The sequence below is a fragment of the Muscardinus avellanarius genome, assembly GCF_963383645.1.
Source record: "Muscardinus avellanarius genome assembly, chromosome: 1".
Classification (NCBI taxonomy): Eukaryota; Metazoa; Chordata; class Mammalia; order Rodentia; family Gliridae; genus Muscardinus; species Muscardinus avellanarius.
In genome coordinates this window covers 230,004,284-230,019,689 of record NC_137786.1, presented here as the reverse complement: position 1 = coordinate 230,019,689, position 15,406 = coordinate 230,004,284, and the positions used below count along the sequence as shown (strand labels likewise).

The following is a 15,406-nucleotide window of genomic DNA, read 5'->3' as shown; positions in this document are numbered from 1 at the left end:
TTCCCACTTCTCCGCATCCTTGCCAGCATTTGTTGTTGTTTGTGCTTTGAATGATTTCCATTCTAGTTTGGGTTAGGTGAAATCTCGGTGTATTTTGATTTGCATCTCTCTGATTGCCAATAATGTTGAGCATTTTTTCATGCATTTGAATCTCTTCCTTGAATTCCTTCACTTCATGAAGTGTCTATTTAGTTTGCTTGTCCATTTTTATAGGATTTTTTTTTTTAGTGTTGAGTTTCTTGAGTTCTCTGTATATTCTAGATTAGTCCTCTATTGGAGGAGTAGGTGGCAAAACTTCTCCCATTCTGTTCATTCTTGATTGAGGTTCTTGACAGTTTCCCTTGATGAACTGAAGCTCTTCAGTTTCATGCAATCCCACATATTGATTCGCCTTTTATTTTGTTGTGCCTTTGGGGTCTTGTTGAGAAAGTTTTTATCTGTGCCTATGTGTTGTAGTGTTGGACCTATGCCCTCTTCAAGGAGCCGCAAGGTCTCTGGTCTAATTTCCAAGTCTTTCATCCATCTTGAACTGACTCTTGTGCAGGGTGAGAAATTGGGATTAATTTCTAATTTTCTGCATATGGTTAACCAGTTTTGCCAACACCATTTGTTGAAGAGGCTATCTTTTTTTTTCCAGTGTATGTTTTTGGCCCCTTTGTAAAAAAAACCATTTGACTGTAAGTGTGTGGACTTGTTTCTGGGTCTTCTACTCTACTCCATTGGTCTATGTATCTGTTTTTGTGCCTGTACCGTATTGTTTTTATTACAATGGCTTTGTAGTATAGTTTAAAGTCAGGTATTGTGATTCCTTTTGCATGGTTTTTGTTGCTGAGAACTACTTTGGCTATTCTGGGTTTTTTGTTGTTCCAAGTGAATTTAAGGATTGATTTTTCTATGTCTTTGAGGAATAATCTTGGTAGTTTAATGGGCATTGCATTAAATCTGTAGACCAGTTCTGGAAATGTGGGTATTTTGATGATATTTATTCTGCCTATCCATGAACATGGAACATCTTTCCATCTTCGAAGATCTTCTTTGATTCCTTGTTAAGGAAAAAAATTGACATTAAAATGTATTAAGTAAATAATTAACTGGAGAGTCTAAAGATCAAAATTTAGCAGATAGAACTTAAGCAGTAAATATGAAGATAGTTTCATTGAAAATGCATTAAGTAAACAAAAATGAATTAAGTAAACAAACAACATGAATTAAGGTCGAGCATGGTGGTACATGCTTGTAATTCCAGCACTGGGGAGGCTGAGACTGGAGGATCACAGTTTGTGGACAGCCTCAGCTACTTAGTGAGGCCCTTCACAACTTAGTGAGACATTGTTTCAAAATAAAGAATAAAAAACAGGACAGGGGGTGTAGCTCGGATGTTCAATGCCCATGGGTTCCATCCCCAGACTTGCAAAAAAAAAAAAAAAGTATTAAGTAAAGAAACAGAAATGAATTAAGTAAAATGAACAGACTTGTGGGACTATTTAAAGTATAACAACATATGTATCATGGAAATATCAGCAGAGGGCAAAGAATAAGATAATAAAATGTATTCAGAAAACTGAGTACCCAAACACTCATTTAATAGAAGCATTACACATGCAAGAAATCAAAAATGTCCAAATCAGATAGAAGGTCCACACCTAGAAATAGCACAATTACATGCCAAAATCCAAACAGATTTTTTAAATCAGCAAGAGAGAAAAAAATGATCAAGGACAAGAACTTCTCATTAAGATTAATAGTTGATTTCTTTTTTTTTTTACTTGTCTTTTTTTTATTGGCGCACTGTATTTATACATCATAATGGGATAAAAAGAAAAAAACTTTTGTAGACATACATGCACACATCGCCCCATTAGCCTCTACCCAATCCCCACCCTGTTCCCTCCCAATCCCTCCTTCCCATGCTTGGCTTAGTGGTTGACATCTAGTATTATAGCAATTTATCCAAAATTACCAATGATAATCTCACATAACAGTTTCATTTGTCTGATACCAAGCTTTCGATGACTTAAAGATAACATTTCAATATATCTTTTTGCTTTCTTTCTTACCAGAGAATATTTCTTTCTTTTTTCTTTTTTTAAGTGAAACTAGCATACATTTATTTTTCAGAAAAAAAATCTATCCTAATATGGAATATAGACTCTAGATACCCAAAATGATCTCGAAAAAGAACAAAGCTAGAAGATGTATATTTTCTGATTTCAAACCATATAAAGCTACAATAATTGAAACAGTGTAGTACTGTTCTAAAGGCAGATATATAAACCATTGGAGTTAAATAAAATCCTAGAGATAAATTCTTCCATATATTGTCAAGTTATTTTTGACAAGGTTTCCACAAACATTTGGTGGAGGAAATAATAATCTTTTAACTAAATATGGTTTAAAAATAATAATTACATGAAAAAGAATAAAATTGGACCCTTACCTAACACCATATACAAATATTAACTCAAAATAGATAAAAGACCTAAATATAAATCTTAAGACTATAAACTTTTAGAAGAAAATCTGGGTCATTAAACCTCACAACATTGAAATTGGCAGTTATTTCTTAGATATGATTTCAATGGCACAGGCAACAGAAGAGTATACAAACTCCCTAAAAAATAAAAAAAATGTATATCCAAGACAATGTAAACAGAGTTAAAAGTTACTGATAGAATGGGATAAAATATTTCCAAATGCTATATCTGAAGGTATATTAATATTCCAACTAGAAATCCTAAAAATTAGCAACAATAAAAGCAAACAATACAATTTAGAGATAGGTAAAAGACTAACATAAATAATGAATCTCCACAGATAACCAATCTTAGTTGTCTGTTGGATGGAAACTCTTGTTTCTCTGGTTCTGGTGTGTGTTACCTATTTCTTCTTTGTAGTTCATCTCTTTGAGTATTTTCTCTAGCGCTGGTTTTGAAGACATAAATTCCTTCAGTTTCTGTTTGTCATGGAAGCTTCTTATTTCTCCATCTAATTTGATAGAAAGTTTTGCTGGGTAGAAAATTTTTGGCTGGAAGTTGTTTTCTTTCAGAGTTTGGAATATGTTACTCCAAGCCCTTCTGGCTCTCATGACTTGGTTTGGGAAGTCTTGAGTGATTCTAAATGGTTTGCCTCTGAATGTCACTTGGCCCTTTGTTTTTGTTGCCTTTAAGATTCTCTGCTTGGCTTCCACATTGGTCATTTTGACAATTATCTGGCGTGGTGATCCTCTTTTCTGATCCTGTCTAAAGGGAGTTCTATAAGTTTCCTGGATCTGTGTATCAACCTCTTGCTCTATGTTTGGAAAATTTTCTATTACTTCCTTGAAGAGATTGTTGATCCCTTTGGTTTCACTTTCTTTTCCCTCCTCTATTCCAATTATTCTTAGGTTAGCTCTCTTAAAATGGGCCCATATTTCTTCAATATCAGATTCCTGCTGTCAGATATTTTTTCCTAGATTAGAAACTATGCGTTCATTTTTGGAATGATCATCTTCTAAGAGCGAGATTCTGTTCTCCATGTGGTCTAATCGGTTGTTTGTGCTTTGAATTGAGGCCTTTACTTCATTAATTGCATCCTTTATCTCTTTTTGGCTCTCTCTGAGTTCTTTTCGAAGCACCTCTATTATTTCTACAGTTATTTTCCTGATTTGATCTTCTAGAAATCTCTGATTTTCTGTTTTATCGGGTTCTGATGTTGTGGGGTTGTGGGCATTCATTGCTCCAGTATTAGTCCTCTTTCCCATAATTTCGGAAGTTTGTGCCTTCTCTGGGTTCTTCCCTTGGGTCACTATGACTTCACTTAAGGTGCTCTGGATCTCGAGTCAGTAGTATCTCAGACCCCACTACTCCTTTACTGGGTTGTATCACAGAGTCTCCGACCCAGGGAATCAATAGAGGCTGCTTTAAACTATAGGGGGTGCCAGGTTGCACGTTCTCCTATGGTGTGATATCTCTGCCACCGCCACTCCCCTACTGGGTCAAGTCCCTTGGAGTGCAGTACTGGGATTTCTTCTCTAGGGGCTGCAATTTGACTCACTGTTGTTGAGTGCGCTGATGGAGCTGTAGTGGACTTGGTGAATTCGCTGCTGCTGCCACCAGTGGCAATATGGTGCTGCTGTTGCGCCTTCAGCTGTGAGGTTGGCGTATTTCTTCTCTGGTTTTGAGCTCTGCTCTGAGTCCCTGTAGGGTGTGCTGAGTCCAGCCCTTGGGAGCTTTAGATGCTCCCTGCTCTGAAAAATCTGCCGATTCCGCCTGGCTGTTCCACAGCGGCTCACCTCGGCTCACTGCCCGCCGCTCCTCTCTGGAGCCTGGTGGGCTGTTGAGTGCATTGGCCTGGAGCCATCCAGTGAACTCGCCGCTACCGGCGGCAGTAAGGCGCTGCTGCCGTGTCCTCGGGCGTGAGGCCGGCGTATCTCCTCTCTGGCTCTGAGCTCCGTTCTGAGTACCCCTCCTCTCTGGGGCCTAATGCTGCAAGAGAAGATGGCGCCTGCCCCACTCCATTCTGTGGCTCTGGCCGCAGCACTGCGGTCTGGTTTCTTTCTGGTGTCTTGTTTTTCAAGCCCTCTTTTTCTCTGTCCCTTGCAATTACATTTTTTATTTCTCTGCTGATGGTGTTTTCTGGCTATGAAAGGCACTGATTTTGTGGTAATAGAGATTGGTTGTTAGCGGGGCTCATAAGCCCCGCTTTTCTCCATCGCCATCTTCTCATAAGTCCTCAATAGTTGATTTCTATTACAAAATATAGAGGCCAGAGGCAGTGGAATTATACACTGAGAAGGTGAAAGAAAAATTTGTCAACAAAGAAATCTACATTTGGAAAGACTATAAATAGATATTTTTTCAGGTGCCTGTATATCTTCCTTGGATAAATGTCTATTTAATATCTTTGCCCAGTTTTTAAAATAAGGCTGGTTTTTTTTTTTTTGGTGTATGCTGCTGTTGCCTTTTAGACATTCTCTATATACTTAGATTATTATTTCTCTAAAATATATGACTTGAAAATATCTTATGTCATTTTGTAGACTGTCTTTATCAATAGACTCCTTTGATGTGCAAATTAAGACTTTATCAAGAAGTCTAATTCACCTATATTTTTGGTGCTGTTGCTCGTGCCTTTGTTCTAATATCCAAGATATCTTGGACAAATACAGTGACATGGAAATTTTTATTTTTTGTCTAAAAGTGTTATAGTTTTCATCTTAAATTTAAGTTTTTAATCCAATTTAAGTTTTGTATATGGCATCAGGCAAAAACCCAGGTTCATTCTTCTGCTTGAGATTCAATTCTTCCAGTTGTTGAAAAGACAGTCACTTTCCTATTGAAGGATCTTATTTTGTCAAAAATAGACCACATATGTTAGGATTTGTGTCTAGAATATATCTTCTATTACACCTACAAGAATGTCTTCATGACAGTGACACATTTGGATTATTGTAGCTTTGCCATAAATGTTCAAGTCAAAGTATGAATCCTCTGTTTATCTTTAATGCTGTTCATTTAAAAAAAAATGTTGGTTATTCAGGGCCCTTTGAGATTCTATATGAATTTTAGAATGTGTTTTTCTATTTCTGCAAAAACATCATCATTGGTGTATTGAAAGGGATCACATTGTATCTGTAGATCACATTGGGTAGCATTGCTTTCATAATGATATTAAGTCCTCCAACCAATGAACATGGAATATTCCCTTTGTTGTGTCTTTTTTTTTCTTTCTGCAATGTTTTGTAGTTTTAATTTTCAAATATTTGGTTAGGTTCATTCATAACTGTTTTTTGTTAAGTTATTGTAAATGGAATTTTAAAAATTTCTTCACATTGCTCATTTTATCACGTAGAAATGCAACTGGTTTCTGCAGGTTGACTTTACATTCTGCTACTTTGCTGAATTTATTTATTATTTCTGGAGGGTTTTTGTGAAATCTTCAGGATTTTCCACACAGAAGGTCATCTAATCAGCAAAAAGATACTGTTCCTTTTTCCTTTCCAATTTAGATGCCTTTTATTTCTTGTCTTTGCTTAATTACTCAGGCAATAATGTTCAGTACTATGTTGAGTACACTTGGTCAAAGTGGACATCCTTGCCCTTTTATCTCAGAAGAAAATGTTTCAGTCTTTCCCACTGAGTATGACAAGACACTCTTTAAAAATATTAATTTTATGTACCTATGATTACATTTCAACAATAAATGAAAATGAGCTGGATGTGGTGATTTACACCTCTAATCTCATTATTTGGGAAGCTGAGACAAGAGGATTGCAAGTAGCCAGTCTCAGCAACTTAGTGAACCCCTTCACATTTTGGACCCTATTTCAAATACAGGGCTGGGTGTGTAGCTCAGAGGTAGAATGCCGCTTGGTTGCAATCCTCAGTAACACACACACAAAAAAAAAAAAAAAGAAAAAGAAAGAAAGAAAATGCAAATGGATGATTTATATCACTTCCTAATTACTCACTATTCTCTATAATTGCTTTAACAAACACTTATTAATGGCCAGATACATACCTCCTTTTAGGAAGACCAGTCCAGTGGAGGAGGCAGAATTAGTAAGAAATTACTGTAGTATAAGTTATAAAAACCTACATTAACTGGAAGGGAAGAGAAATCTCATAGTAATAGTTATAAGAAAATAAGTACTTGAGCATTTACTATACCTACAGTTTGTTCTTTTATCAGGAAGCTGGTGGAGTCTGCTCGGTGGCTAATTACCCAAAATCAGCCAGATAAGTGTTTAAGGGAGCTTAGAAGAGTTGCACGCATCAATGGAAAAGGAAAGACTGAAGAGACTTTGACCATTGAGGTAATGTGGAATGGGCAACTGGTTACTAAGATGAAATGACACAATCTCACAATCACAATAGACTGGGCCTCTGGGGTGACTTAAACCCAAAATTAGAATTCTGTGAATGATGTCTTCCATCTTTGTCCTGGTTTCCAATGGATTCATTATTGTAGAAAGAGAGTCATTGAAAAAATTATCTTTTCATTTATCAAGGATCTGAATATAGATATCGCAGTTCACTGACAGAATTTAATGGAAAGTAATCAAAACACAGTTTTTTCCTGTATTTAAATGAATCAGGATCCCTTTTGGGGAAACAAGAAAACCAATGGAAAAAACAATTAAATGACAGTACAGAAGATGGCAATAGAAGTATGATTTTCCCTTCCATACACGTATTTAATAATTCTTTTTATGCACAAATATGTCATGTAATCTTTTTTTTTTTTTTGAAGTACTGGGGGTGGAACCCAGGGGCATTATATCTCTGAGCTATACCCCCAGCATAATTTTTTATTCTTTATTTTGAAACAAGTTCTCACTAAGTTGCAAAGGGCCTCATTAAGTAGCTGAGGCTGTCCACAAACTCATGATCCTCTTGTCTCAGCCTCCCAACTACTGGGATTACAAGCGTGCACCACCATGCATGGATTTCTTTTTTTTAATTTTTTTTATTGGTGCATTGTAGTCAAACATATTAATGGAGTACAAGATCGTAGAGGCATACATGCACACATCACTCGTTTATCCCTTCCTTAATCCCCACCTCCTTTAATTCCTCCTCCCCCTCCTTTCTTCTCATGTTTGGCCTAGTGATTGACTTTGATATGCTTGTGAATGTACATCATGTACATTACGGAGTTTTCCTCTTACTCCCTCTCATCCCCCTCAGTTAGGTCACCTTATTTGCTCATCTATGATTTCTCCTTCTTCTAGATTTCCTCCTATGACCCTTTTTCTCTCTAGCTTCTGCATATTAGGGACAGCATCCTATATTTTACTTTCTTTGACTGACTAAAATCACTTGGCATAATGTTCTCCAATTCAGTATTGGTGAATTACACATCACAATGAGGTTCAGAGGGATAGGAACATGAACGCACACAGCACCTGGTGAGTTTCCCTCCAGATCCCACCCCACTCTCCTCCTTTCCCCCTACATGTTATTGAGATTGGCACTGACAATTTTTGTACATATACATAGCTTTATTTTAAGTGTTTCCTTCATCAAATCTCCTCCTCCACCACTTCATTCCTCAGACACCCCTCTGCCGGGGTCCAGCCCTAGCAAGAGTCGAGGTCCGTGTGCCAGTGAGAAAAGAGCCGAGGTAGAAATGAGAAAAGAATTGCCACACGAGATCAATCTTCTCCCTCAATCTTTCTCCCTTTTATTCAGGATTAGTTACAGTTTTTATACTTTATTTTTTGGCAGAAAAGCAAGAGCATAGTCATGCAAGCAGGATTGTCAAGGACTGTAAAAGTTATTATTTTTTATAAAGTTTAGGGCAAGAGTGCTGGACATAATATATTTTGTCTCACTTCACAAGGCTGTCTCAATCTTAATTTTATACAGTGGCTTTAACTAAGGTCAGTTTAAACTATTTGTGTGACCAAATACCTTCATCCTTGGGAAAAAATCCTTGCTGTCTGAGTCTCTCACAAGCCGCTGCCCATCAGTTTTTAGTTATAATGTTTATACATAAAATTCCAATTATACATATTAATCCAAATAATCCTAAAATAATTTTATGAAGAAAAAAATGCTAGACATTCTTCATGGGGGATCTATGCCGTTGCGGATCCCCTGATTGAGCTTTCTCAAGATCTGCATGAGATGCGGTAGCACCCCTCCAATGCTCCACTGGGTCTTTTTTTTTTTTAATCTGGAGTTTGTTTTATTTTCCAATTTCTCTCTAGCTCTCACATATGAGGGAAAAATATGTGACCTTTCTTCACTTTATGAGACTGGCTGATCTCAGTATAATAGTCTCTATAATGGTAGTTCACCACCACCAGTGTTTCACCATTTTTAAAATACATTTATAGCCCCTTAGAAGAGCCATTAAATTGTGATCTTCATAATTTTTCAATTCATTCATCTGTTGAGGGAGATCTAGGTTGGTTCCATATTTTGGCTATTACAAACTGTGCCACTATGAACATGGGTATGCAGATGTTACTGTTGTTCTCTGGTTTCAACCCCTTTGGAAAGATACCCAGGAGTGGTATAGCCAGATCAAATGGTAGATCTGTTCCAAGTTTTCTCAGGAATCTTCATACTGATCTCCATAGTGGCTGAACTACTTTGCACTCTCACCAACAGTGTAAAAGAGTTCCTCTTTCCCCACATCCTCACCAGCAATTGTTGTTCTTTGATTTCTTTATGTTTGCCACTCTGATTTGGGTTAGATCAACAGATGAATAGATTGCAAAATTATGGGAAATACCCACAATGGAATTCTGTTCAGCTATAAAGAAAAATAAAATAATAGCATTTTCAAGAAGATGGAAGGAACTGGAGAAAATTATGTTAAGTGAGATTAGTCATGCACAGAAAGAGAAGGGGCATATATTTTCTCTAATATGTTCAAGCTAGGGAGTAGTGGTAATACCAGAGGGACTCCAGATGATGGAGGGGAAATCTCAGCAAAGCTTGAATGAAGGATAGGAGAGAAAGAAAGCTGAGTTTGTTCAATGGAGGAGCTACATACGAATATGTGTAATAGCATAAATACAACATGATTAACCTGGACACTCTCTATTGGGGGGGAGGGGAAGGGAGGGGGAAGGGCATGAAGCACAATGTAAATGTACACCATTTTCAATATGTTCCACTTATAAAAAATAAAAATTAAATTAAAAAAATAAATTGTGATCTTCATATCAGTGTACATATATATACCTGTTACCTCAAACATTTATCATTGCTGTGAGAACATTTAAAATTCTTTCTTCTAGGTTTTTTGGAGTATACAATATGCTATCATTTATCAATAGATAAGAAACAGTGCAATAGAACATCAAATTTTACTTCTTTTATCTAACTATAATTTGGTACCTATTGAACAATCTTTCCTGAGGTATAAAGTAGTATACTAAGTGGCAGGTCTAAAGTTGATACCAGGTCTGTGTAACCTCAAACTTAACCTCTTCCCAACTATATTTCCTTTGGAATTTTATCTATTTTTTATTTGTCATGTCATCTGATTTAGGTGCAAGTAATGATCAATAAATAATTTTCCTGCCTTTAACTGTGCACTCCCATAATGAGCGGAGGCACCACATTCCTGTTATGCCTAGAAAAAGATTGCTCAGAACCAAATCATAAAATATACCTAACTTTCAGAAAAGTCATTAACATAGAAAGATGCAAATTCCTATTATAACAAGAGAGAAACAAATCTCTCATTCCCAGTGGAAAGGAACAAAACCCAGAACACTTGAATAAATATCTTTCATTGCTTTTTATTTATAGGGTAAGTTTTTTGTTAGTACTTTTTAATTCTGGTGAGCTCAATATTTAAACTGGCTTTGTTCCTTCATAATTCCTCTGAGTTCCCATTTATCCTTATACATGTTTAGGTCTCCCTATATAATATAAATTATTCAGTGTCTTCCCTAGATAGAGATTTCCTTGAGAATAGTGAACATATTTATATGATTCTGAGCACATACCATTATACCTGGCACATTATTGACATCTCATACATGCCTGTTTTTGTTGAAGTTTGTGAAATCCACCATGCAGGAAGAGTTGGATGCAGTCCAAATCAGAACATCAATTTTTCAGTTGTTATATGTACCCAAACTGTGTCTGAGAATCTGTGCCATATGCTTTATGAGGTAAGTTCAATTTGGTGGAGATGCAACCACTTTTATTCTTTCAAAAAACAGTCATCAGGAACAAATACTGTGGAGAAGAAAGAAGGCACACTCTTCAGGTTCTCCACAGATCAGAACTGAAGTGGTGGGAGTCCTTGTCTGCAAGGTAGGTGACTGAGGGAATTCACTGAAATGCAATATTGAACAGTCATAAATTCAGAGAGACCCAGACATTCTTGTGTTTCAAACAAGAAAGAGCACATTTTCACTAAGATGGTGGCAGCAGCAGCACTGGGTCACTTCAGAGGGAAAGGTAATACAAAAGGAAAGAGAGAGAAAAACACAACAGACAATTTTGGCAGAGAGACAGATACATGTAGAATAGAGAGATGGCATCAATTTATCTAACTAGAGGTGCACAGGAAGCTCATGTTTATAAGGTGCTTCATGTTTCTTGTTTTATGAGCAGAAAGATGAAAGGAGTAGCCATCTTGTGTGAGGTCATGCCAGATTTTCCTGCCTCAAGAGCCCAGGAGATATTAGTACATATCACACATTCCCAGCCAGCACCTACTGTATGGCCTAGGATGCACACCATTGAAATAGGCACAAAGAAGATTGTACCCAGGGGGCATTCAGGTCAGAGATACAGAGTGGAATGCAACTCACTTCTCCTTTGAACTTGGTGTTGTTTTAGATTTAAAGAAGTTTCTTAAAAGATAGAAATACAGAGAGGATAGGTACAGCTCCATACCAGACTGGCATGGAGGGGTGACTCAAATGAATACACCCGAACTTGGTGGTTTTTGCAACCAGCTGAAGAGGGTCAGGAAACCAAACAGGAAGGCTTGATTACATTTGGAGACTGAGCCTCAGATGGCCATAGTCAATGGGTTGTGCAGTGCACAGGACCTACCATGCCCCTTCCACACAGAGTAGTAGTTGATTACTCTTTCCAACTAGTACAATCCTTAGGAGGTATCTGAGATCCAGATGCCCCACAGTGATCTGCATGTGCACATCTCTTGGGGTGTGTGATATAATCTCTCCAGAAGAAACTCCACACAGCAAGGTTCTGGTCAGAGTTAGAGCTGAGGTGCTAGAATGTCTTAGTCAGCATTTCTGTCACTGTCACCAAAAATATCTGAACAAAGACAATACAGAGGGAAATGTTCCTTTGTCCATGTTTTCAGAGGTACGGCCCATAGTCAGCTGACTCCAAGGCAGGCATCACGGAGGCATGGTGTGTGGGAGGAGACAGGAGCACATCTCACAAGAGCCAGAAACCAGAGGAAGTGACCAGGGACAGATATAGTCCCCAAGACCACACCTGAGTGACCTATCTCATCCAGCCACACTTCTCTGGCCTAATTATCACCCAGTTAATCCCTTTAAATTATTAAAGGGTTCAGTGGGTTAAACCATAATATGAAAATTCCCATTTAGAACTATGCATCGGTGCCACTTTTGAGTACACGGACCTAGTCTGTCAGGACAAAACTGCAGAAGACAGGGAATTTCATTCCATCCTACCTTCACCTGGTGAGCAGGGAAGCTGGGCACCATTTCAGCCAGCTTCAGTTACACTCCATTCTAGGTGGCAGCCCTGTGATCAACACAAAAGCAGGAAGGGTTTAATATTCTCAACCCTTACTCTCTCTTGGGATGCGTAGCCCAAGAAGAAATTCAACGAAGAGGAATCCGGCATAGGAAGTGAATATCTGTCCTCATCTCAAGTTGCAGCCACCTTCGTGGTCTGACTTTCTTGGAGGATGTTTTTGTTGTTGTTCTGGTACTATTTGTTAGTGGGTTCTTCATAGGCTAGTAGAATTTTTTTGTTGCCACATCTTGTTTTCCTTCTAAGAGTCAAAGTCTAGAATTCTCTCTCTGTATTTCCTTTTCTTGATTCCTTTTAGTTTTATTTTACTTTTTTTTTTTTTTTTTTTTTTTTTTTTTTTTTTTTTTGCAGTGCTGGGGATGGAATCCAGGGGCATTCTAACTCCAAGCTACACCTTCAGCCTTGGGGCCTAAGTTGCTGAGGCTGTCTGCAAACCATGATCCTCCTGTCTCAGCTTCCCAAATGCTGGGATTACAAGCATGCACCATCATGCCCGGCTTGTCTTCCTTTTTTATGGGCTTCACTTGCTACCTCTTTTCTGATTTTTCTCTTTTCACCTTTCTTTTGCCTTCCATTCCCATTTTGTTTTCTGTTAACAAACTATATATTTATAATCTTTTAAAATAATGTGATTTAGCCGGGTGTGGTGGCGCACACTTGTAATCCCTGTGCTTGGGAGGCAGAAACAGGAGGATTGCGCAGGTTCGAAGCCAGCCACAGCTGGCTTAAGAGACCCTGTTTCCAAATAAAATATAAAATAGGTCTGGGAGTGTAGCCCGGAGGTAGAAGGGTTCCATTCCCAGTACCACACACACACACAAAAAAGATGTGATTTATAAAATATCTTCCCATAGCATTCATGTTGTTGAGGTGACTAGTGTGGATGTCATAATTGATACTTAGTGTTTAATGCTATATTTAGTTTGTCATTGTGGTTGTTCATTTCTGACTCCACTTGAGCTGAATAGATATTTCTCAAAAGAAGAAATACAAATGGCCAACAAACATGTAAAAATGTCCAACATAATTAGCAATCATGATTTTGTAAATCAAAACTACACTAAGATTTCATCTAACTTGTTAGACTGGTAATAATCGGGAATACAAGCCAGGTGCAGCGGGACATGCCTTTAATCTCAGTATTTAGGGGCTGAAAATGGAGTATCGTGAGTCTGGGGCCAGCCTAAGCAGCGAACCAAGACTCTGCGAAAGCTAGTGAAATCTTATTTCAAAGTGAAAAGTAAAAAGTCCTAAGGGTGTATCTTGGAGGTAGAATGTCCCTGAGTTCAATACCCAAAAAAAAAAAAGAAAGAAAATCAAAGAATACAAACAATAATAAATGCTGCTGAGGATCTAGGGAAAAAAGAACACTTGTATGCAGTTAAGTAAAACTGTAAATTAGTACAACTGCCATGAAGATCAGTGTGGAGGTTCCTCAGAAAACTAGAACTGGAACCACCATGTGACACAGGTGTACTTCTCCTCAGTATCTTTCCAAAAAATTAAAAATTAGAAAAAGTATTATAGTGATATATGCATATCCATGTTCATAGTAGCACAATTTACAATAGCCAAAATATGGCACCAACCTAAGTGTTCATCAACAGATGAATGGATAAAGAAAATACACAACAGAGTTTTACTCATCTATAAAGAACAAAATTATGCTGGGCGTGGTGGCACATGCTTGTAATCCCCGCACTTGGGAGGCTGAGACAGGAGGATCGCACAGATTCGAAGCCAGCCTCAGCTACTTAGTGAGGCTTTCAGCAACTTAGTGAGACCCTGTTTCCAAATAAAATATAAAATAGGTCTGGGAGTATAGCTCGGAGGTAGAAAGCCCCTGGGTTCCACCCCTAGTACTACCAAAAAAAAAAAAAAAAAAGAACAAAATGATGACATTTTCAAGAAAATAATCAGAATTAAGGAACATTATACTAAGATCAGCCAGTCTCAGGGAATGAGGGTCATATGACTTTAATAATATAATAAAGCTAGAGAGAAAACAGAAATAAAATAGGACTTCATGAAAATGAGGAGAGAGACAACTTAAACAAATTGATGTGGATTAGGGGATAGATAGGAGACATGGAAAAGGAGAGCAGAAGGAAAGAGCCCACATAATGTCATATTCATTTGTAGACACACTGCTACCAACCTCACTAGCATGCATGGGAATAGAGGAGTGAGCCAGGAGGGGTGCAGAGGAAAACACAGGAAGGGATGTTGTATGCATGCGTGACTATATCACTTTGATATATATTACTACAATGTAGAGTTACAATGCATCGATAAAAAAAGAATCAAGACTACCCATTATATATGCTGGCTCCATATAAACTTTTAATTTGGTTGGCATACATTATTTAAGGCATATAAAATATTAAGTCTATCATAACAACAATGAAGTAAACATCTATACACTCATTACCAAGATTAAAAAATGATCTAAACAAGGAAAGAGAACTTTTTTTTTTTTGGTAAACATATTAATTTCTCTTTTCCAGAGATTTTTCTCATTCACAATCTTTTCATTATAACTTGCTACCCTGGTGGTGATGTATAAGTAGTATGCGGTATCCTTTCATATTGATGAAATTTATGTATGTATTATAGTATTTTCTAAAATTTGCATTTTTATTTAAATTTTATCTGAGTTTTATCACAAAAATTCATATTGAATAATCAAATTATATAGGGTATAATCATTAAAAATTATAATCTTTATTTTATCCCTCCCCATTCTTCTTTTAAATCTGATCTGTGATTCTTTCCCCATGCCTGGATGAAACCTCCAATAAACCATATGACATCTACTCTTCTCAGTAATAAAAATCTCCCCTTGTTTCACTCTCGTGAATGGCTTCATGTTAGTAAATAGTGTATTTCAGACAAGGACAAACATGATACTTCAGGTTTTTTACTCAGAGAAAGAGCTTCACTGATTCTCTGGTTCTGGCCTGCCTTGGCAGCTGTGTGGCTTTATAGGGTGACAAGAAGAAGATATTGTTGGTAGTGTCTTCATTTAACTGTGTTGTATTTCACCTCTGCTTTCTAACCTGTAGGCCAGGTTTCCGAATTCTATCTACTTAGAGCAGGGTAAGAGGAGCTAATAGGAAGATGAGGTCTCAGCATTGGTAACACCCTCCAATTGCATAGTAAACTCAGATTTCAAATTACCTTTTCTGGCA

General features: G+C 37.4%; 1 protein-coding gene across 1 annotated transcript in view; it reads left to right on the top strand.

The window, feature by feature from the left end:
• LOC308260614 (steroid transmembrane transporter SLC22A24-like) overlaps positions 1 to 15,406 on the top strand; it is a gene marked incomplete at both ends in the record, with an annotated part of 40,104 nt that overhangs the window by 13,203 nt on the left and 11,495 nt on the right. Inside the window, 5 exons of the mRNA XM_080692027.1 lie at positions 6,670 to 6,793; positions 10,503 to 10,618; positions 11,067 to 11,172; positions 12,271 to 12,351; positions 15,204 to 15,223. Of these exons, the coding sequence (XP_080548153.1) occupies positions 6,670 to 6,793; positions 10,503 to 10,618; positions 11,067 to 11,172; positions 12,271 to 12,351; positions 15,204 to 15,223 (447 nt within the window). The remainder of the gene's footprint in view (positions 1 to 6,669; positions 6,794 to 10,502; positions 10,619 to 11,066; positions 11,173 to 12,270; positions 12,352 to 15,203; positions 15,224 to 15,406) is intronic.